Source organism: Taudactylus pleione, unplaced genomic scaffold, assembly GCF_031769625.1.
Source record: "Taudactylus pleione unplaced genomic scaffold, aTauple2 ptg000278l, whole genome shotgun sequence".
NCBI classification, from domain to species: Eukaryota; Metazoa; Chordata; class Amphibia; order Anura; family Myobatrachidae; genus Taudactylus; species Taudactylus pleione.
The window spans coordinates 7,885,951-7,909,736 of record NW_028284680.1 but is presented as its reverse complement, the minus strand read 5'-3'; the positions used below and the strand labels follow the sequence as shown (position 1 = coordinate 7,909,736).

The window sequence follows — 23,786 nt, the reverse complement described above, 5'->3', positions numbered from 1 at the left end:
CCACAGCCAGAACTGCAGCCTCCACCACAGCCTGACCAGCAGCCACAAACGCAGGCTGATACACAGCCTGCCACAGCCAGAACAGCAGCCTGTACCACAGCCTGACCAGCAGCCACAAACGCCGGCTGATACACAGCCTGACCACAGCCAGAACTGCAGCCTGCACCACAGCCTGACCAGCAGCCACAGACGCCGGCTGATACACAGCCAACCACAGCCAGAACTGTAGCCTGACCAGCAGCCACAAACGCCGGCTGATACACAGCCTGCCACAGCCAGAACTGCAGCCTGTACCACAGCCTGAACAGCAGCCACAAACGCCGGCTGATACAAAGCCTGCCACAGCCAGAACTGCAGCCTGCACCACAGCCTGACCAGCAGCCACAAATGCAGGCTGATACACAGCCTGCCACAGCCAGAACTGCAGCCTGTACTACAGCCTGACCAGCAGCCACAAACGCAGGCTGATACACAGCCTGCCACAGCCAGAACTGCAGCCTGTACCACAGCCTGACTAGCAGCCACAAACGCAGGCTGATACACAGCATGCCACAGCCAGAACTGCAGCCTGTACCGCAGCCTGACCTGCAGCCACAAACGTAGGCTGATACACAACCTGCCACAGCCAGAACTGCAGCCTGTACCACAGCCTGACCAGCAGCCACAAACGCAGGCTGATACACAGCCTGCCACAGCCAGAACTGCAGCCTGCACCAGAGCCTGACCAGCAGCCACAAACAGGCTGATACACAGCCTGCCACAGCCAGAACTGCAGCCTGTACCACAGCCTGACCAGCAGCCACAAACGCAGGCTGATACACAGCCTGCCACAGCCAGAACTGCAGCCTGCACCACAGCCTGACCAGCAGCCACAAACACAGGGTGATACACAGCCTGCCACAGCCAGAACTGCACCACAACCTGACCAGCAGCCACAAAAGCAGGCAGGCACACAGCCTGCCACAGCCAGAACTGCAGCCTGTACCACAACCTGACCAGCAGCCACAAACGCAGGCTGATACACAGCCTGCCATAGCCAGAACTGCAGCCTGTACCACAGCCTGACCAGCAGCCACAAACACAGGCTGATACACAGCCTCCCACAGCCAGAACTGCAGCCTGCACTACAGCCTGACCAGCAGCCACAAACACAGGCTGATAAACAGCCTGCCACAGCCAGAACAGCAGCCTGTACTACAGCCTGACCAGCAGCCACAAACACAGGCTGATACACAGCCTACCACAGCCAGAACTTCTCCCTGCACCACAGCAGCCTGACCAGCAGCCACAAACGCCGGCTGATACACAGCCTGCCACAGCCAGAACCGCAGCCTGCACCACAGCCTGACCAGCAGCCACAAATGCAGGCTGATACACAGCCTGCCACAGCCAGAACTGCAGCCTGCACCACAGCCTGACCAGCAGCCACAAACGCAGGCTGATACACAGCCTGCCATAGCCAGAACTGCAACCTGCACCACAGCCTGACCAGCAGGCACAAACACAGGCTGGTACACAGCCTGCCACAGCCTGACCAGCAGCCACAAACACAGGCTGATACACAGCCTGCCACAGCCAGAACAGCAGCCTGTACTACAGCCTGACCAGCAGCCACAAACACAGGCTGATACACAGCCTGCCACATTCCTACCGCAATCATGCGAACCGTTCAGGCTAAAAGACAACCAAGTGACGTGGTCGATGACGCTGCTTTGTTAATTATGCACACCCTTAAAACGCCCGTTTTGACTGTTTGGCACGCCTGCGTTCGGATCTCCACTCCCCGTTTTCAAGCACCTTCCCCTGTTACCACCCACAAACGCCTCATTCTGTCACTCAAATTAGCAGGCATTCACTATTTTGCAGGCACACAATTTCCGACCGAAATGACTGGTTCACGCATGCGTATTACAACCCATACGCATGCGCAGTTGTGCGAACATCGCTCGGAGCGGCCGCTTACGAGCGGCTCTGAATCAGGCCCTCAATTTGAAAGACTTTCTGTATAGGCGGAAAGTCAATGCAATGTAATAGGCGGTAAAGTTTCGCCTATGAAAGGCAGGCGGAAAAAAGTGCAGAATTGAGGTTTTGGGGTGCAACGTTGCGGGAACGCCCGTGCAGCCTTCAGACAGTCCCCCAAAGGTAATCTGTATCAAAAATAAAATAAAAAAACACTTAAGGGCACCCCAAAAAATTACTTTGAAAAAGGGGGCAAAAAAAAAAAAAGTTGGGGTACAAAGTTAAAAACTAGCTAACTTGTCTCTGGGGGGGTCCCCAAGTATGGCCCAAGTGTTTTTTTGATTACGGGTGTTTGCGGCAGGTGGATTTTTCATGATTGTTTCACCTTCACTTTTTCAACTTTAAAATATGCTCACCCCCATTTTCAAGTACCCCAAATTTGCTGGGATAAGTTATTTTCTGGAAAAATACTCCTGAATACTATTCTGCACCATTTATACAAAAACGCTATTTAGCAGCTATTGAGCCCGTTTAAAAACACCAAATACCTTCACCAAGCCAAATTGGGGGGTACCATAGTGAACCCCCATGTCAGAGCATCATTTAGGGGGTGACAGGCTGATTTCCACAAAAATAACATTCCTGTCCGCTTGTTACAGTATCGCCGGGTGCCGTTTACTCGTACTTTCAAATTGAATACGGGGTAAAGCGCGCACGTGCGCAATAATTTAACGCCTACCAAACAAGCAAAGTCGGCGTTAACTACCGGTCCGCGTTGACTTAACGCGGCTCGGCTCAAATTGAATACGGGCCTTAATGTGTTAAGATGAAATGTAACTTTTATGTTTGTCAGGCTGAAAATTTGGCGCAGTCCGTGCTTCCTACCCAACATTAATGCTTTGTTTGTGGTACTAGTTTGCTCTTTGATATTTATTCTCTGCCTCGCGAATGCGTTTCCCACGTCCGGCAGGAAGTACCTGCCGATCCTAAGGAAGTTTCCTGCAGAGAATATATACGAGCCCTGGAAAGCCCCCCGCAGCCTGCAGGAGAGAGCCGGATGCATCATTGGGAAGGATTACCCCAAACCTATCGTGCATGAGACGGTCAGCAAGCAGAACATCCAGCGCATGAAGGCGGCTTACGCCAGGAGATCAGGGGCCGGTGCCGAACAGACACAAGGATCGAGCAATAAGAATAAGAAGGATAAGAATTCAAGTGATTTTTTTTAATGAAGTGCGCACTTAGGACCTCATTCAAAGTCGATCGCTTGCTGCAAGCCATCGCTCTGAATGAGGGAGGCCGCTTACTTTTTTAAGTGCCGCCTCCTGGTCGATCGCTAGGCTGTGGGTTACCACCCACAGCTCTTGAGATCAACCAGGGTGATGGTCGCGATGGTCAAGACCATCGCGGCTTGCGACGAGATCCTAAGGTTGGGTCTCGTCAACTACAAGCCCCAGGGAGTTTTCTGCTCTGATCGAGCAGGAAGCTCCCCACTGACATCATTGCTGTCGTCAGTGGGGCCGCCCCCAAACGGCAAGCGTTCCGTCGGGAACGCCTCAGTTGGCCGGCCACGCTCCCTTCCCGCCTCCCAAACGGGTGGAGCTGTCACTCACCATCGACAGCTCGCCCCGTGGTGTGAGACCCGTAGGGACGGAGCGCCCGTCGCTAGCCGGGTCTCACACATGCACACGTCGGAGCTGGCTCCAACGTGCGCTTGCCCAGTGGGGAAGCATCGACCCGGTTGCGAGCGCTCAGCGCTTGCGACGGGGTCTGAATGGCCCCCTTATTCCGCAGCGCTGTACAGAGAATATTTGGCCATTCACCTTCGTCCCTGCCCCAGTAGCTTACAATCTACGTTCCCTACCACATGCACAAGCGTGCACACATACACACTCAAAGCTGTTGTGGGAATCAGACCTCAGTGCAGCGAGGCAGTAATGCTAACCACTGCACCAACCTTGCTGCTACACATAGCAAGAGATAACATAAAACTGGAAGTCCAAATACTATTATTATTTTTTGTTTAATACGCACAAATTAAAGTTATTTAGACTTCTGATCTTAGTTGGGATCAGGTCAGTTTGGAAATGTATTAGGTTGAGCTATTTCTGTAGCACTAAAGGTTAAACCTGGATTTTCAGACCAGATCGTTTGAGGGCATTATACATAAAAGTAATATAAGGATAAATGTCTTGTGTGTCACACTGTACCTACTGTTGGGTACTCTGTACAGATGGATGTGACATTATGGAGCCTACAAACTGCTATATTAAATGTCCAGCATGCTAGCACAGTGCATTGTGGGTATTAGTGATGTGCCAGTCACAGTGCAGGGGAGAACGCTGTGGAAATGGTTTTGTTGTTCCCTTCAGATAACTTTAATGCAATTATCGCTAAATACACTGCTTTATCGTTCTCTGTTTGCATTGCCTGAGATTACAGGCGGTATCTTATCTGTAGCCGCATTCCGCAGACTGCCTGGATCATATTAAGGCTTTGGTGAAAACACAGGCAGAAGATTAAAAGATAAAGCAATGACTGGTGTAAAGGTGCCCATCCACGAGCAGACATGAAAACTACTGCACGATTACGACATTGTAATCGTGCAGTCGTTTGTCAGTCTGTGATGAGCCTGCACTGAGCGAGCAGTCGTTCAGTGCAGGCTCATCAATCATCTGCAACATGCTCAACCTGAGGTTATCAGATTTTCCAGCATGTTTGCACGATGATAGATGTCTAAATGACCACCGGGAGCGCGCATCGCCGGTCGGTTTAGACATTTTTGCAAACGATATCGTTATCATTCAATCGCTCACATAAATCGTTTTAGTGGATGGGCGCCGTAAAAGTGGCACAAGAACGTGAATTTGTGCACTGATCCAGCCTATTTTAGGTCTATTTTTGTGGGATGTTACTTTACCTTTATTTCTTTAATCAATAAAAAAATCTTTCATTAAATCAGAGTTTAAAAAACTGCAGGAGCCCGAATGTTGGAAATCCTCTTCAACTCGAGAGACATTCTTGTTTTTGTTATGATGGATTTATATTTTATACACAGGGATATCATCCAAGTTCTTCAAGCAAGAATAACTGACATGACTTGCTTTGTTCTTTAATCTTTTTGCTTTGTCTTCCCCTCAGCCACTGTGTAATTCTGGCCATACACGCTACAATTATCAGGGCGATCCGCCTGATATCGGCAGATCGCCCCGATAATTGTAGCGTGTGGGGACGACCAAGGGTTAAATATTGCTCGCTCGGGCATGCCGGATTGTCCAGCATGCCCGCCCGATGCGATATTTACCGGTAAACTGTCAGCCGCATCGGGCAGTGTATGCCCAGCCGCGGCCGACAGACAGACATTTCCTGAGTTCCTTCCTACGGAAGGAACAGGGAAATGTCTCCTCCCCCGGGGGCGGAGCACGGATGTCAGGGGAAGGAATAGGGAAATGTCTCCTCCCCCGGGGGCGGAGCGCGGATGTCAGAGAGGAAGGAACAGGGAAATGTCTCCTCCCTCGGGGGCGGAGCGCGGATGTCGGGGGAAGGAATAGGGAAATGTCTCCTCCCCCGGGGGCGGAGCGCGGATGTCGGGGGAAGGAATAGGGAAATGTCTCCTCCCCCGGGGGCGGAGCGCGGATGTCGGGGGAAGGAATAGGGAAATGTCTCCTCCCCCGGGGGCGGAGTGCGGATGTCGGGGGAAGGAATAGGGAAATGTCTCCTCCCCCAGGGGCGGAGTGCGGATGTCGGGGGAAGGAATAGGGAAATGTCTCCTCCCCCGGGGGCGGAGCGCGGATGTCGGGGGAAGGAATAGGGAAATGTCTCCTCCCCCGGGGGCGGAGTGCGGATGTTGGGGGAAGGAATAGGGAAATGTCTCCTCCCCCGGGGGCGGAGCGCGGATGTCGGGGGAAGGAATAGGGAAATGTCTCCTCCCCGGGGCGGAGCGCGGATGTCGGGGGAAGGAACAGGGAAATGTCTCCTCCCCTGGGGGCGGAGTGCGGATGTCGGGGGAAGGAAAAGGGAAATGTCTCCTCCCCCGGGGGCGGAGCGCAGATGTCGGGCAGACACACTGTGAGATTTCTATGCCGGAGACATCTGCGGCTGGCAGGCTGCCAGATAAAATGTCTGTCGGTCTGACAGACATTTGATCTGGTCGTGTATGCCCAGCATAAGAAGCTTGTTATGCATATTGTAACTAGTGGCCATTGCAATATTATAAGTGTAACAATTATAACAGCATTGTCGGGAGATTGCAATTCTCAGTGACACTTTTCCATGGTGTGTGATCATCCGTAATATGGCCGCTACCAGTCCTGCACCTGTCCAAAGAGGATTTTGCAGCGGTCATTAAATTCCTTTATAGAATGATGTATGGAGGCAACTGCTGGGGGTCATTCCATATAAATTCATCTATTTAATATCAGCTGGATTCAGTATACATAATGGTCTGTTTATTATTATTTATTAGAATAACCAGTATCCTGCCTTCACTCTCTACCCCCTATGACAGGGATATTCAACAAGTGGCCTTCCAGTTGCTTTGGAACTACAAAACTCAGCATGCCCTACTGGCAAAACTGACTGCGATGTGTAGTTCCACAACAGCTGGAGGGCCACATGCATTATTTGTTGTTAAAACGAGGTTCTCTATAAAGTGGACGGTCTCTGGACCTGATTCAGACCTGCTCGCAAGGAAACGATCGCTCGTAGCTGACCGATATTTGCAATCTGCGCATGCGTACGCATCGTAGTGCGCGAACCAGTGCGAGAGACCGGGATTAGTTCGCTCGCTGTGCATAGACAGCCCAGCAGATTGAGTGACAGGAGAGGCCCTTTGTGGGTGGTAACAGGGGCAGGCCACTACTAACGGGGGAGTGGAGGTGCGAACTTCAACGCCGTTTCAGAGGCGCACATGTCTCTCGTACATTGGGCACCACACAGAGTAACCTCAGGCACAAGATTGTCTCTCCTTAGGAGAAGTATTTAGTGAGTGGGCGGAATGATTGAGGATGTAATGTACAATATGTGTGATTACAGGAGAGAAGAGGAAGGGGCCGTCTGTAGCTAGGATGTAATGTACAGCATGTGTGATTGCAGGAGAGAAGAGGAAGGGGCCGTCTGTGGCTAGGATGTAATGTACAGCATGTGTGATTGCAGGAGAGAAGAGGAAGGGGCCGTCTGTGGCTAGGATGTAATGTACAGCATGTGTGATTGCAGGAGAGAAGAGGAAGGGGCCGTCTGTGGCTAGGATGTAATGTACAGCATGTGTGATTGCAGGAGAGAAGAGGAAGGGGCCGTCTGTGGCTAGGATGTAATGTACAATATGTGTGATTGCAGGAGAGAAGAGGAAGGGGCCGTCTGTGGCTAGGATGTAATGTACAGCATGTGTGATTACAGGAGAGAAGAGGAAGGGGCCGTCTGTAGCTAGGATGTAATGTACAGCATGTGTGATTGCAGGAGAGAAGAGGAAGGGGCCGTCTGTGGCTAGGATGTAATGTACAGTATGTGTGATTGCAGGAGAGAAGAGGAAGGGGCCGTCTGTAGCTAGGATGTAATGTACAGTATGTGTGATTGCAGGAGAGAAGAGGAAGGGGCCGTCTGTGGCTAGGATGTAATGTACAGTATGTGTGATTGCAGGAGAGAAGAGGAAGGGGCCGTCTGTAGCTAGGATGTAATGTACAGTATGTGTGATTGCAGGAGAGAAGAGGAAGGGGCCGTCTGTGGCTAGGATGTAATGTACAGCATGTGTGATTGCAGGAGAGAAGAGGAAGGGGCCGTCTGTGGCTAGGATGTAATGTACAGCATGTGTGATTGCAGGAGAGAAGAGGAAGGGGCCGTCTGTGGCTAGGATGTAATGTACAGCATGTGTGATTGCAGGAGAGAAGAGGAAGGGGCCGTCTGTGGCTAGGATGTAATGTACAATATGTGTGATTGCAGGAGAGAAGAGGAAGGGGCCGTCTGTGGCTAGGATGTAATGTACAATATGTGTGATTGCAGGAGAGAAGAGGAAGGGGCCGTCTGTGGCTAGGATGTAATGTACAGTATGTGTGATTGCAGGAGAGAAGAGGAAGGGGCCGTCTGTAGCTAGGATGTAATGTACAGCATGTGTGATTGCAGGAGAGAAGAGGAAGGGGCCGTCTGTGGCTAGGATGTAATGTACAATATGTGTGATTGCAGGAGAGAAGAGGAAGGGGCCGTCTGTGGCTAGGATGTAATGTACAGCATGTGTGATTGCAGGAGAGAAGAGGAAGGGGCCGTCTGTGGCTAGGATGTAATGTACAGCATGTGTGATTGCAGGAGAGAAGAGGAAGGGGCCGTCTGTGGCTGAGCTCTGTACAAAGAAGAAAAAGGAAAAGTTGTGAAGCCGAAAACAACCAGCAAACCGGATTAACCAACACTGTGGTCTGCGCTGATGGCTGAGCGCCCAATTACAGCGATTGCTTAATAGCGGGAAACACAAGTTATACAAGGGACAAATTACACTAAGAAATGTGCACATCTGCCAACGATTGTGTAGGTGGCACAGTGCCAGTGGGAGAGCGGGGCACAGTTCGTGTGTGGTTTGTCTTTTCCTGGACTCTGTGTATAAAGTATGTGTGTAGATATCTGCTGTGTAATATGTTGGTGTTATACATAAGGTATATCATTAAGTCTCCACAAAATGAGGTTGCCCCAGTGCACTTCCGCTGTCGTTTACCAACGCCGTCACTCGCCCCATTTTGTACATCTCTGCACCACCGCAAATGTCACCTCCTTGCGCAGCGACTTTACACACGTGGTGGAAATTTGTGCTGTGTAAATGAAGTACAGCGGCTTCAAACTGTCGCGCACTGGGTAGACCTGCAGACCGCAAAAGCAATAAGGGACTTTCTGATTTTTTGTTTTAGAGAACTTGGCCATTTGGCAGATGACGGACTGAACTCTGCACATCCCAGAAGTGACCAAAGATCACTTTATCTAATCTGGACTTTGTGAAATGGTTTTACCCCGAGACGCTTCCTTGTTACAGGTTTACAGAGATAACTAACTGTGATCTTTTACTCCAGGATATCTCGCAGGCTGTCCCGTCAAAACATGGGGGTTGTATGTTCAAACCCCCCCCAGAGAGCGATTTTACAGTGTACAGGGGTCATAGAAGAACCAGAATTACAATATACACTGTTAAACTTATATATTGTTACAGTGAATGGATTGTTGGACTATGCGGTTCCTTTTCTTGGTATAGGTACCAGCTGGTGGTGATTGGTTTCTGTTACCGACTCTCTTTCTGTTGTACATCTTACACCCAATCTGGGGGGGATTATGCTGTGAACGCCAACTCCTACTCATATATTACAATCTGGTCTGTTACAGCTGTACGGGAAATGTATTATGTTTCTATCCATCTGCTTTTTTTTATCAGAATAAACATCTTCGTTTCAGGTCTGTGGCTTCTATGCACAATTCTTTTTAGAAGACTTTGTAAAAGCTCCGTAAATGTAAATTCTTTCCTTAGTACTGTGGCAGATGCATGTACCCAAACATTGAATTAGGCCCTAAAAATGACTATAAACCTAATCTTCATATTCATAAGAAATTATAATCACCATTTAAGACTTTCATATTTATCTCTTAACCCTATTAATGAACCCAATTGGGCTCCGGTAGCAATGAATCATCTTAATGCTTATACATATTGACTGTTCAGTTTCGGATGTTGCCTTGTAAATAAAATATGTCTGTATTTGTTAAAGCCCACGTCCTGGCATGTAGAATGTTCACATTGCAGAAACCTACCTTATTCAGGAGTTCTAGAAAACCTTTCACGTGGAAATATTAAAGGCAGCTCTTCCGCCTAGAGGAGCAAAGCAATCCAGGATAGTGTGAGGTGAGTGGTTTGGGGTTCAACAATGGATGTGTGAGCGCCCTGACAGCTTACATAGAGGGGATCACAACTGGTAACAATAGGAGTTTTGTACTTGTGGTAAGTCCTATTATTTGAGTCCATTGGGGGACACTGAGATCATGGTGGTGAATGCAGGGTTGTTCTTCTGTCCTCTATCATATTCATCCTGTAACCCTCTCACCGTTCTCTATCTCTCTGCCACCCATTGTAATGCTCACACTCGCAGCCACTACCCCTTATCTTGTACCCCTCATACTCTCTATTATCACCACTTTATGCCCCAAACACATACATCTCTCCATACCTGTCTTATCACTCTCAATGTGTGCCCATATCAGCACCTGGACGAAAGACCCCTATCCGGTACCTCCCTTACTCATTGAATCAACACCCCTTTACCACTAAACTGGGAGTACAATGTAACTTATAATGTGAGCTGGGGGGGGGGCACAGGGCGGCATATGGCGCGAGCTGGGGGGGCACAGGGAGGCCTATGGCGCGAGCTGGGGGGGCACAGGGAGGCCTATGGCGCGAGCTGGGGGGGCACAGGGAGGCCTATGGCGCGAGCTGGGGGGGCACAGGGCGACAAACCATATAATTTGTTCCTGTGAAATTGAGACGACTCTTATAATATGCAATACGCAGTGAGTAATGTGAATCTAGTATGTATGTTGGCCTCCATAAGCTTTGTATCTACCGGAGAGGAATGAGGCCCAAAACCATGAGTGGACCCTAGACTCTTGTTGTCGGGTCTGAGGACCAAGTTTGGGTCCTAAGGCTGTATAGCTGAGAAATACGGAGGGGCTAAGAGAATATAGCCAGCACTACCTCCTACCAATTGGTAGTGTTCAAAAACAACCATGGCGTCTGCATCCACGGCTAAGGGTTTCCTAGTACCATGCCGCACACATTTACAGATAATAGTCATTCACAGCAGTCCGTGGAGCTTACAATCTATAGCCCCTATTCCTTATCACAAGTACACGTAGGTGTTATGTCTTTTTTTGTTGGGAGAAAATTTACTGGACCAGCATATTTTTGGAGTATGGAAGGAAACCCGTACAAACTCCACACAGATAGGGAGCACTGGTGGGAAATAAACCCAGATCTGTGTGACAGCAAGGCTTCCCCATTTTGAAGAGGTGACTAAATGCCATGAGGTTACTGCAGATGCCTCATAACAGGATTCGCTCAGACCCAGCTGCCCAGTCTTCCACCACCTGGAAAATGAAGCGCCACAATTAATAGGACGTCTACTTCTGCTCAAGCCAGAATCTGTCATTGCTTTATATGCTACTGCTAGTGACCTATAAACTCCACCAAGCCGTAATCCACTAAAGGGAGTAAGGTGTAACGGGCAGTTCTAGGTCCAGCGGGGAGGGCAGCCCAGAACAGCGACACAGCAGTCAGTCTTGTATCTGTAGACACCGGGGGCAGCGAGAGATCGTCCTCAATGGTTGGGAGTAATGAACTTCCTGCTGCTAGACTGGTCGTGCAAAATCTGCCGGAGGCTGAAGTGGTGCTTACATCTTACTGGTCGGTATTGTGTATGTGAGACACTGGTCCTTTCACACATAGCATAAAACAAGCAAAATAACAGACACCGCATGTACTGTATGCACATAACTAAATTCCAGGTCCAGCCACCACATAACACATTTTGCTCAGTACCTAATGTCTCCCTTCATGCACTTCTGAGGGGCTGCGATGCAGGGGGCACATTGCCCATATAATACGGCCTGTACATTGTTTTGCCTAATATTAAAAGACTTCTGTGGCGCGTCAGAAAAAAGTATTAACTGCGCAATATCATCGCACAGCGCACGATTCGTGTATACAGCCACCAGCACAACACGGATATACAAAGGACTTTTTTTTTTTTAATTTGCACTTTGGAGTGAAATAGTCCGATCCCTGCACATTCTTAACTGAATAAAAAAATAAAATATATATAGAGGAGGGTGAGGAATCCTTCTCCGTGGTGCTACATAATGTATAACTTTATATCACATTCATGTGCTGCTGGGAGATTCCTGTCAGCCGTTCGCTTCGCTCCTGCAGTTCTATATTAGACGCAGTTTTCCATTTTGTACGCACCGGAATAACCTCAGAGACACTGGGAGGATCGCTTCTGTCCCGTCTTCACCTGTTATTCTCTTCCTGTGGAGACAAAGCCCTGATAGTTACCCTGTAGTCGCCATCAGATGGGACCATAACACAGATATAGCACTCGGTGGAAGGTAGAAGATGGGCTGACACATGGACGCTCACCTCAGATGATGTTGCTTTCCAGGAGGGGCTGTTTGAAGAGGAAACGCTGGAAGTTGAAAGCGCTCAGGTCCACAGTTTTGAAGCAGCTGTAATTGAGTAGTTCTGCCAAAGCGCGTCCTACGGCCGGTGCGTGCTGCAAGCCGTGTCCGCTGAACCCGCACGCAAAGAACATGTTTTGCACTGAAGGGTGAAGTCCAATAACACCATTCTGGTCATACGTGTTGTAGTCATAATACCCGGCCCAGGCTGATTTTACCTAGACAATCCGAAAGATCTCAGCATTAATGGTGCTACGTACAAAGACCCATCAATGACTTGGACTAAGTGAACAGATAAACGTGCCATGTTCTTTGGAGTGTAATACACACAGTGGTTATTTTATTGTCAAGGGCAATTACCAGTAAACCTGATCAGTAGTGTAAACTAAGAGGCTGATTCACCATTCACCATGCAAGTGCGCAGGACCCATTCTGCGAGTGCATACAGCCCATCGATGCCCCTGCCTTATTGACAGGCAGAGGCATTTAAGGGGTGGCGGGCGTTCCCGGAAACGTTTTCCTGGAGTGGCAAGGCCAGAGATTGTGTCGATGGACGCAGTTTCCTGGTCTCACAGCCAGAGTAAGGTGAAGCTTAGAAAGGGTTTGGTGGGGTCCGCACTAGTAACATAGAGAATAATAAATGATACAGAAACCATCGTCTTGGTCTTAACTATTATGATCATTGTAAGACTCTAGTTGCTGGTGCTACCAGACAAATTTTGTGAAAAACACAAATCATAAAGTTAGCAAAGAAGCAGAAGAACAAAAAAGTAATTTCTGGTGCACTCAAAAATAATAACATAAAATGAAATAATGAAGACATAATAATTAACTTTTATTGAACTTTTATTGAATAACCTATTTATAAAATGGAGTATATTACAGATTTCTCTGTTACTTTTTGTGATAGGTAACTAGGTGTAAAAGGATTTTATATAAAATCAGTAGGTAAACATCCAAAAAATTTAATTTGTTGAATATATTAATGGATGAGTCACATTTAAGATAATTCTATGGTTCTAATTATGGCAAAAATTTGTCACTCTCTGACATATTCCCAGATATTACCATTACTTTAATTATTCAATAGGGAAGACTGCACATTTACCCTATAGACTGTACATTTACCCTATAGACTGTACATTTACCCTATAGATAGACTAGACCAGGGGTAGCCAACCTCGGTCCTCGTGAGCTACCAACAGATCACGTTTTCCAGGTCACCCAGCATGTGCACAGGTGTATTCATTACTAACTAAAGGCCCCCATACATCAGAGATTGATTGCAGCAATCATGCAATTTGCAATCGATTGTGTATAAAAATCTTTCCCTTTTTCAATCGATTGTGGCAATTCTGCAATCGATTGAAAAAGGGAACGATTTTTATACACAATCGATTGCAAATTGCACGATTGCTGCAATCAATCTCTGATGTATGGGGGCCTTAACATATTTGAAAAGATCCAAAGGTGGAGCTAATTATATCACTTGTGATTCTGTGAGGAGACCTGCAAAACATGCACCGTTGGTAGCTCTTGAGGACCAGGGTTGGCTACAACTGGACTAGACTGTACATTTACCCTATAGACTGTACATTTACCTTATAGAATGTACATTTACCATATAGACTGTACATTTACCTTATAGACTGTACATTTAGCCTATAGACAGACACTACATTTACCTTATAGACTGTACATTTACCCTATAGACTATACATTTAGCCTATAGATAGACTGTACTTTTACCTTATAGACTGTACATTTACCCTATAGACTATACATTTAGCCTATAGACTGTACTTTTACCTTATAGACTGTACATTTACCCTATAGATAGACTGTACATTTACTCTTTAGATAGACTAGACTGTACATTTACCCTATAGATTGACTGTACATTTACCTTATAGAATGTACATTTACCCTATAGACTGTACATTTACCCATTAAGATAGACTGTACATTTACCCTTTAGATAGACTAGACTGTACATTTACCTTATAGAATGTACATTTACCTTATAGAATGTACATTTACCCTATAGACTGTACATTTACCCTATACATGGTCTGTACATTTACCCTATACATGGTCTGTACATTTACCCTATACATGGTCTGTACATTTACCCTATACATGGTCTGTACATTTACCCTATAGATTGACTGTACATTTACCTTATAGACTGTACAGTTACCCTATACATGGACTGTACATTTACCCTATAGACTGTACATTTACCCTATAGATTGACTGTACATTTACCCATTAATATAGACTGTACATTTAGCCTTTAGATAGACTAGACTGTACATTTACCTTATAGACTGTACATTTACCCTATAGATTGACTGTACATTTACCTTATAGAATGTACATTTACCCTATAGACTGACTGTACATTTACCCTATACATGGACTGTACATTTACCGTATACATGGACTGTACATTTACCTTATAGAATGTACATTTACCCTATACATGGACTGTACATTTACCCTACAGACTGTACATTTACCCTATACATGGACTGTACATTTACCCTATAGATAGACTGTACATTGACCCTATAGATAGACTGTACATTGACCCTATAGATAGACTGTACATTGACCCTATAGATAGACTGTACATTGACCCTATAGATAGACTGTACATTGACCCTATAGATAGACTGTACATTTAAGTAGAGATCATCAAAAAAATTTTAAATTACAAAGTCACAATTTAAAGAGTATTATAAGTCACATAATTAGTAAACGTGACTGATCTAAGTGGGTGCCGTTTCTTATACCTGTCTGTATTAGTATATATAATGTTGACAAGGTTTTTAAAACAATTAATATAACAGATTACACTTACCTTTAAGGATTCAAACACTGGAACTCTGTGAGCCAAGAGCGGCCAAACCTTCTGCTGAAAATAATCGTGGTCCACGTCCAGATTGCTGGGATCCGGCTCTTCCTCCTGCACAAAGGCAGCGACAGATGGGGTTAGGAGTGTAAGGGTTGAGATCAGGGGTGTCAGGCATTGTGAATAAAGCTCTCTGGACGCCCCCTCCTGGCCAAGCTTGTCATGTGCACCTGCTAGCTACTGTGCCTATATTTGTATATATTGTATAATCCGGTATATAATGTATATTTACCTTATGCCAGATGGGTGTCTTTTACACTACTAACGTCAACGTTCTTTAGAACAGCTCCAAGTCTTACCTGGAAACGTTAGGAAGAGGTTTGATGATAAATCCACCTCAATCCGTCTTAATGTTGGATACGTTTAAAACAATAGAGAATAACTCTCACTTGGTAGGTAACGTGTAAGCGTCTGGTGTTACGCAGTAAAAACCACTCCAGCTTTCTGCAGCAAGTTATTTGTTTTAGCGTATAGGAAAGCTTTGAGCATTAAGACGGATTGTTATCCACCTAACAGCGTCCCAACGAGGTTTGCACACGGACTACCGGTAGCCGCCATAGAGACCCAGCAGCAAGGTTATTCCTGCAAAGCTAGGACCATCACTTACACCAGGGGAGATGAATGAATGAAATTATTAGAGTGTAAACCTGAAAAACTTATTATTACACCATTGTGCCTTTATTTTCTTTTTTCGGTCTTTGCGCTGAGGGAGGAGCATTTTATTTCACCCGATTTATTCCACTGAGGGACAAAGGGACTCCAGGGGGCGGGGAACGGTCATCTGCTATGAGTACTTGAGATATGGGGTCTTTTCTAGGAGAGCCACAGTCTAGATCCAAATGTCTTCAAGATAAAGGGTCCTAAAGCAGCTGCTGGCTCTTTTGATGAATCCTACGTCATCAGGACTAAAGCTGGGTACACACTGGCAGATATATTGGCCGATCAATTGATCAGCCAATATATCGGGTGCCCGTCGGCCAGTGTGTACCAGCGATATATGTCTGTGAATGACGTCGTTCACAGATATATCGCGTCGGCTGTGCTGCCCAACCGATGCCCAATGTATCTGCAGATATATTGGGGCATCGTGCGGTGTGTACAGGCGGTCAGCCGACCGCCCCTAGGCTTGCAGCGGCAGCCGTGGGGGAGGGGGGCGCGACATGCCCCCAGCCAGTGGGACCTTCCCCCCTCCAACACACAGAACACAGATGATGGTTGGTCAGTGTGTAAGAACAACCATCATCTGCTGGTATATCGGTTTAGTGTGTACCCAGCATAAGGACAAGAAGGAAACTGGGTAGCTCAAGTACTGAAAATGAATCCTCTGCAGAATGGGCACGGAGACGGGTCTGTGCCGCCCTAGGCTTCCCTCTGTTGCACCAGAATGTGTTCCTTGCCAGTAATCATGTAAAGAAACGGGTATACAATCGGGAAGCGGGCTGCCGGAATCCCGACTGCTGTATCCCGGCGTGGGATAAATGACCGGCTTCTATTTCTAGACGCCTGTCTTTTTCCAGAGGCCGTGAGACCGGTGCCCGGCATCCCGATGCCGGGTGCTGCGGGCGGACAGCCGCGGGGGGGGGGAGGGTTAGGTTTAGGGCTCCCGGTGGGGACTTAGGGTTAGGCACTTAGAGGGGGGGGGGTTAGGCACTTGGGGGGGGGGGTTAAGGGTTAGGCACCCTAAAGGAGGGTTAGGGTTAGGGGGTTAGGTTAGAATATACTTACCTTTAGGACGATCGTGATTTCCAGCACGGCCGGGCTCTGCTGTTTTGTCGGGCTGCCGCTGCCGGGAATCGCACTCACGGCCATGCGGCAGCCGGGATTTCATACCGATTCCGAAGAAACACATATTTAGAATAAATAAATGCGAATAAAACACATCCCTAATATGGAGGAGAGCAGGTCAGGTTACCAACCAAACATTGTAGCAAGACGCAAGTCAGAACTGCACCAAGAACTGGCGCACGTGGGAAGCTCCTCGCAGCTCCAGCAGGCGTCCTCAGGGTGATGCCATCAGTTGGCCAATACAACCGGTTGCGAATCTCTGCACGATCGCCGACATAATTGGTATTTGCGCACGGAGCTTTGCTCCCGAGTATGATCTAGTCAGCATAGGGGGTTCTCATACCATGAGGAGCTGCAATCTGAAAGTTTCCTCTGGTCTAAAAAAAAAACAATGTCCTCCTCTGGAGAGGGGACATCCACAGTGCTCCTGGTCCCTGAATGGGAAGCCATAGTTAGAGAGCTGCTGATCAGTTTGGCATTTACACAAAGGCAGGCCAGGGCACACGGGACAGGAGCCTCTCCGTGCCTTCACTCCTAGACACCGTCATACTGTTCCAGCAAAGTCCTCCAAGGGATTGAGACGGGTGCAGAAGGCAGAGAGGAAGCCAGGTCAGGTGGAGATGGTGAGGGGCAAATCAGGGTCTCTCTTCTACACACTGCTGGTATCGGGACTCCTGGCTGAAAAGTCAAAGTGCTGAGAAGAGCCACAGACATGTCCTGTGTGCTCTTTGTTCCTAACTTTTCTGCCAAGGTTTGGCATAGGGGGTTAAGTGGGCATTGGAGGTACCTGTGGGTGATGTGTACTCAGTCTATGTAGCCTTGGGAGGAAAAGTAACAAACAACAGTGCAACTGTCTAGCACCATTTCACCATTCCTACAAATATGGAGCTTACATGTGTAACTGGTCGTCTTACTAATAAAATATGCGCAAAACTTCATTCAAAGTAAATCCAGCATCCGCCTTGTGTTAAGCAACTTTTTTAATAAAAGTTTTAATAAGACGTCCACTTTACTATCCACTAATCTAAGGGATACTGTAGCTCCCAATACACAACCCATAACCGCTCACCTCTGGCGGAGAGAGGCCTCCGATGTAGTTACCGCCAAGCCCCTCCCTTCTGAAGTACGCTCCTGAGCTGTCAATCAGCAGAGGACAGTCCAGGACGGGACCATCGGGACAGTGGAACATGTAGATGTATCTGGAAGAGAGTTTATGTTTTTCACCTTTACAAAAAATTGTTTAATTCCTGAATAAAAACAGATTTGAATAAAGTTCCAATGTATATAAACTATGTCCTCTGTCTGCACTATGGGAAACTGGTCTCTTCGCTGTAGCCGGGTCCCTGTCCCAGTTATCCTGGGACAGTCACACAATGACTGTTTATTTTCTACTGATCCGAGTGTTTGGGCCGTGAAAACATATTACATTTTATATGGGCATCTGATTTAGCAGCTTGGAGGGGAGTATTTACTAAAGTTAGAGATGTTGATCATAGCAACCAATCAGATTCTACTTAACATTTAACTACCATCTTCTATAAGATAGTAGCTACAATCTGATTGGTTGCTCTGGGCAACATCTCCTCTTCTAATACCTCTGACATTAGTAAATACACCCCTCAGAGAGGAGTGTTCCACGTGGATCTGAACCTACATTATAAGGATCTTTCCCATTCTCTGCTCAGCACGTTTGTGACACTGACGGGAAATGTCCAAGATGATAGAATTGTTCCTTAAATTATTAGTGAAAGCAACACCTCTTTCTGGGCTCTACAGGAAGTTCCACCTCTTCTATTGATCCAGGTCTCCCAAGGCCAATCCCGGCAAGCTCCGCCACCTTAGAGGACCAGGCTCCAGCCGCATTAATGACAGCCATACACTCCACCTTCTGGCTTTCCAAGCTATTCTGCATTCTTACCTGGAATGAGAAACCTCATTATGAACAAGTGGGATTAAAACAACCATAGCGGGATCAGGGACCATCTTGTCCTATACTGTGAAATGTGCACCGGATGTTCTGTTCATGTACCCTTAGGGATTCTGTAGGGGAAGGAAGGGGGTGGCCCCTCTGTGGCACAAACACATGGGGAGGGCGATTCAATTCTTATGTGGGAATTCAGCTCCTGGGCTAAAGGTGCCCATCCACGAGCAGACATGAAAACTACTGCACGATTACGACATTGTAATCGTGCAGTCGTTTGTCAGTCTGTGATGAGCCTGCACTGAGCGAGCAGTCGTTCAGTGCAGGCTCATCAATCATCTGCAAACATGCTCAAAATGACCTTATCGTCAGGTTGTCCAGCATGTTTGCACGATGATAGATGTCTAAGCGACCAGCGGGCACGCGCATCGCTGGTCGTTTTAGACATTTTTGTTATCATTCAATCGCTCAAATTAATCGTCTAGTGGATGGGCACCTTTAGTGTTACCTGTGTTAAACTGCAGCTCCCGTGCCAAGTGCTGAACGCGATGCAGCGGTCAGGTTGCGACAGTCCCCTAAGGGCCTACTTAACGCAGATTTCTGCTCACATCTCAGGAGGGTGTGGGCAGAAATTTGCTATAAGTGCAGCCTCGGGACTAGTAGCAGGAAGTAACAGAATAGCTACCGGTAGCTAAATTCCCGCGTAAGAATTTATTCCCCCCCCCCATGGGGAACGAATCCCCTACAAAATAATTAAATGATGAACTCCACCAAAAAACACCGGACATTCAACATAGGGCAGAGCTCCAGAATATAAACATTAACCCAGATTTATTTTTATTTTTTTCTTTTTAAATAAAGTATTTTTGTTAAATTTTTGTTTTGAGTTACAAAATAAAACAAAACATTAAAAACAGCGCATACATATTGCAATAGGCATAGTAAAAGCTATGGGATACTACAAACGGAAATTACGAGCACAATATGGTAAAATTTGCAGCATAAAACAACAACCACCACCACCAATAAATCATACTTCTAGGGATTAGAGTAAATACAGGACAGGAACAATCAAAGAGTATGAAAAGTGATCAATAGGCAAAAGTGATCAATAGGCAAAATACATAGAGACGGAGGAATCTGCCGGCCGAGGCACTACAGCGGAGATCACCATGTGGAGATAAGGACTTTTCAGGGGGAAGGAGGTTCAAGGGCATCTCTAGATTCCAACCAGAGGGTCCATATTCTATCAAATGTTAGGGGGCACTTTTGCTTCAGATGCATAAAGCGTCCGTGAGAAGCTATTACAATAACCACGGACATTCCCCAGAATCTTACCTGGGTCCTGGCATTCCCACTGAGCCGGGGGACGGGCTGCCCCCATATCTGCAATGGATCCAGCATTGCTCACCTCATGGCAGCATGCTGTATGGAAAATGCCCACCTTCCCAGGAGCAGAGAGTCACACAAGCAGCACGTGGCTGACCAGACACAGACATTCTGGCTAAGGGCCGTATTCAATTAGCGGCGAAAAGTCAGAATCAACGGAAAAGTATCGCGGGTGACGTCATTTCGCCAGGTGGAAACTTTTCACCCAATTCGATTGCAAAAACTTTTCGCGTACGCGGAAAATCAATGCAATGTAATAGGCGGAAAAAAGGGCAGAATTGCGGTTTTGGGGTGCAAAGGTGCGGAAACCACTCTGCACCCTTGGGACAGCCCCCCCAAAGGATAACTGCGGCAAAAAAAACAAAACTAAAAAAAACAACTAAAAAAAAACAAAACAGAGGAACACCCCAAAAAATTACTTTGAAAATGGGGGCGAGAAAGTTCAAAGTGGGGTACACAACTAAAAAGTAGCGAAATAAACTGTTGGGGGGTCTGCAAGTATGGGGGGAGGTGTTTTTTTGATTGCGGGTGCTTGCTGAAGGTGCGTTTTTGGCGTCACTTAAAACTTCACTTTAACAATTTTAAACCATGCGTGCACCCATTTTCATGTACCCCAAATTTGACAGGACTACTTATTTTCTCCCCCCAAAAAAAGCTTTATGCTATTCTTCACCACTTGTGCAAAGACGCTGTATAGAGGCAATTGAAAGCACTTAAGTACCCCAAATAGCTCCAGGGGGGCTAATCGGGGACATCTATACTGATCCCCAACGTTAGTGCATCTTTTGGGGGGTGTTAGGCTGATTTCCCCATCTCTGACAGCACTTTTCGCTTCCTTTGGAATTGAATACGGTGAATAGCATGGGTGCGTCCAATAAGTTATCCGCGTCCAAAACACGCGATGTAGGCGGTAAGTACATTCCGCCGTCGGCGGCTAAATTATCGCAGCTAATTGAATACGGCCCTTGATGTATAATTTATGGAAATACTTGCGTTCAAAGGAATGAGAAACACAGGTTAAAACAAAGCAAAGAAAAACAAAACCAAAGACCTGAGTATGTGGACAGAGGAATTATTATTATTATTATTGAATCTTGGAGACTTACCGTGACCTGCTGGATGGATCTGAGGCTCACCGTTTCCCCATCGCTAGTCACCATTTTATTTATGGTGCTGTCGAACCCTGAAACAAGCAAAGTCTACATAAGAGAGAGGACAAAACCAATATAATATAAAGCTGCAATAACTAGAGACATGATAGGAAATCTGGATACAAAAACATTCCAGGAGGAGAGGGGCCAGCAAACTGTCATGGGTGTTGTCTAAACACCCAAAAGGTGACTAATCTTCCCCCTGCTCAGGCTGAGCAATAAATATCATTACACCATAATGCCAGGAGCATTATATAATTACATGGCCGGGCTATTACAGGATAATTCTACCTCCTAAAAAGTGGCTTCAAAAAATATGAGATATGGTAAGAACTTACCCTTGTTATCTCTATTTCTACGAAGTCCATAGGGTTCCACAGGATACCTTGGGGTATAGGTGATGACGTCAGTCTTCAGGCACCACAGAGTTAAAGTTTTCAGCCTCCCAGGATGCATCTGGGTCCCTCTCCTATACCCCGCCCCCGGGCCAAGGCATCTCAGTTACGTCACAAGCCATAGGCCGGAGGAGGAGAAGAAAGAGAGAGAAGAAAAAAAAATCTGGACACTCACAAGAATCACATTCTCACCATAGGGAGACGGAAAAACCGGTGACCAGAATAAAGGCCATCTGCAGTACAGGTGCGACAGGGCGGGAGTCCTGTGGAACCCTATGGACTTCGTAGAAATAGAGATAACAAGGGTAAGTTCTTACCATATCTCATATTTTCTACTTCAGGGTCCATAGGGTATCCACAGGATACCTTGGGGATGTCCCAAAGCAGTATCCTTTAAGGGTGGGGACGCTCCTGTGCTGAGAGGAGAATCCGCCGCCCGAAGGAAGCATCCTGAGAGGCAAAGATGTCAAAAGCGTAATACCTCACAAAGGTATGGACAGAAGACTACGTAGCAGCCTTGCAGATCTGAACTGCAGAGGCACCACGTCTAGCTGCAAACGAAGGACCCACCGACCTAGTGGAATGAGCCCTCACCAAGGAGGGAACTGGAAGACCTTCATGAAGATAAGCTTCTGAAATTGCCATACGAATCCAGCCTGCCAAAGTCTACTTTGAAGCAGGCCAACCCTTTTTACGGAAGCCATAGAGGACAAACAAGGCGTCCGACTTCCTAAAAGAAGAAGTGCGGTCAACATAAATTCTCAATGCCCGCACAACATCCCAAGTGGCGTCACCCACTGAAAGTCCAGGTGAATTGAAAGCCGGCACAACAATTTCTTCATTGATGTGAAAACTGGATACCACTTCGGGAAGGAATCCCGGACGAGTGCGAAGCACCGCCCTATTCCTATGAAAAATCAGAAAAAGGGGTCTACAAGAGAGAACCCCTAAATCCGAAATCCGTCTGGCCGAGGCAATGGCCAGAAGGAATATGGTTTCAGCTGTAAGCCATTTAAAGTCCACTGAGTCCAGTGGTTCAAACGGCGGCCCCTAGAGAACTCTCAGGACCACAGCCCAATTCCAAGGTGCCACCGGTGGAACAAAAGGTGGCTGAATGCGAAGAACACCTCGCATAAAGGTGTGCACATCAGAGAGCGCAGCATTCCTACGATGAAACCAGACTGACAGGGCAGACACCTGCACTTTCAGAGAAGCCAGGCAAAGCCCATGATCCAGTCCAGCCTGTAGGAAAGCCAACACCCTAGACAGGTGGAACTCCCTAAGGGAATACCCTCTAGGTCTACACCACCGGAAGAAAGTATGCCACACACGATGGTAGATTCTTGCCGAGGAAGGTTTACGAGCTCTTAGTATGGTTTGCACCACGGAGCTAGAAAAACCCTCTGGACCTTAGCATGACCGTTTCAACAGCCACACCGAGTCAGGTCCGGGTGAAGACAAGGACCCTATGACAGCAGATTCGGTCGTAATGGTAACCTCAGAGGAATGTCTACTGACAGACTCTGGAGGTCGGAGAACCAGTGCCGTCTGGGCCACTCGGAAGCTATCAACAGTAGCGTACCTCCTTCTTGATTTGAATTTCCGTAATACCCGCGGAAGAAGGGAAAACGGAGGGAAAAGGTAGGCAAACTGGAACGTCTACTAGACGGACAGGGCATACACCAGAGACGCCTTTTCGTCTCATGTTCGAGACCCGTACACCGGCAACTTGTTGTTGTGCCGGGACGCCATGAGGTCTATCTCCGGAAGACCCCACTTGTCCACCAGACTCCGAAAGACGTCCTGGTATAAAGACCACTCTCCCGGTTCCTCCTTGCTGGTTTAAATAGGCCACCGTGGTGGCGTTGTCCGACGGGACCTGCACAGGGTGACCCTGGAGAACCGGCTGTGCCCGCTGGAGAGCTCTTGACACCGCATGGAGCTCCAAAATGTTTATTGGAAGCTCCGCTACCGCCCGAGTCCACCTGCCCTGAAACAAGTGTGGACCGTGACAGCTCCCCAGCACCGGAGACTGGCGTCCATTGTTAACAGGACCCAGTTCGCCACCCAGAACGGGC

The 23,786-nt window shown here is 47.4% G+C and overlaps 1 protein-coding gene across 1 annotated transcript in view; it reads right to left on the bottom strand.

Annotated features, from left to right (window-relative positions):
* Nucleotides 1–11,701: 11,701 nt before the first annotated feature.
* Nucleotides 11,702–23,786, bottom strand: part of FOXRED1 (FAD dependent oxidoreductase domain containing 1) — a 35,649-nt gene continuing 23,564 nt past the window's right edge. Inside the window, exons 7-12 of the mRNA XM_088481821.1 lie at nt 21,269–21,345; nt 18,610–18,770; nt 17,922–18,051; nt 15,017–15,121; nt 12,113–12,368; nt 11,702–12,001 (exon numbers count right to left, since the gene is read on the bottom strand). Coding sequence (XP_088337947.1) covers nt 12,114–12,368; nt 15,017–15,121; nt 17,922–18,051; nt 18,610–18,770; nt 21,269–21,345 — 728 coding nt within the window. The 3' untranslated portion in view covers nt 11,702–12,001; nt 12,113. The remainder of the gene's footprint in view (nt 12,002–12,112; nt 12,369–15,016; nt 15,122–17,921; nt 18,052–18,609; nt 18,771–21,268; nt 21,346–23,786) is intronic.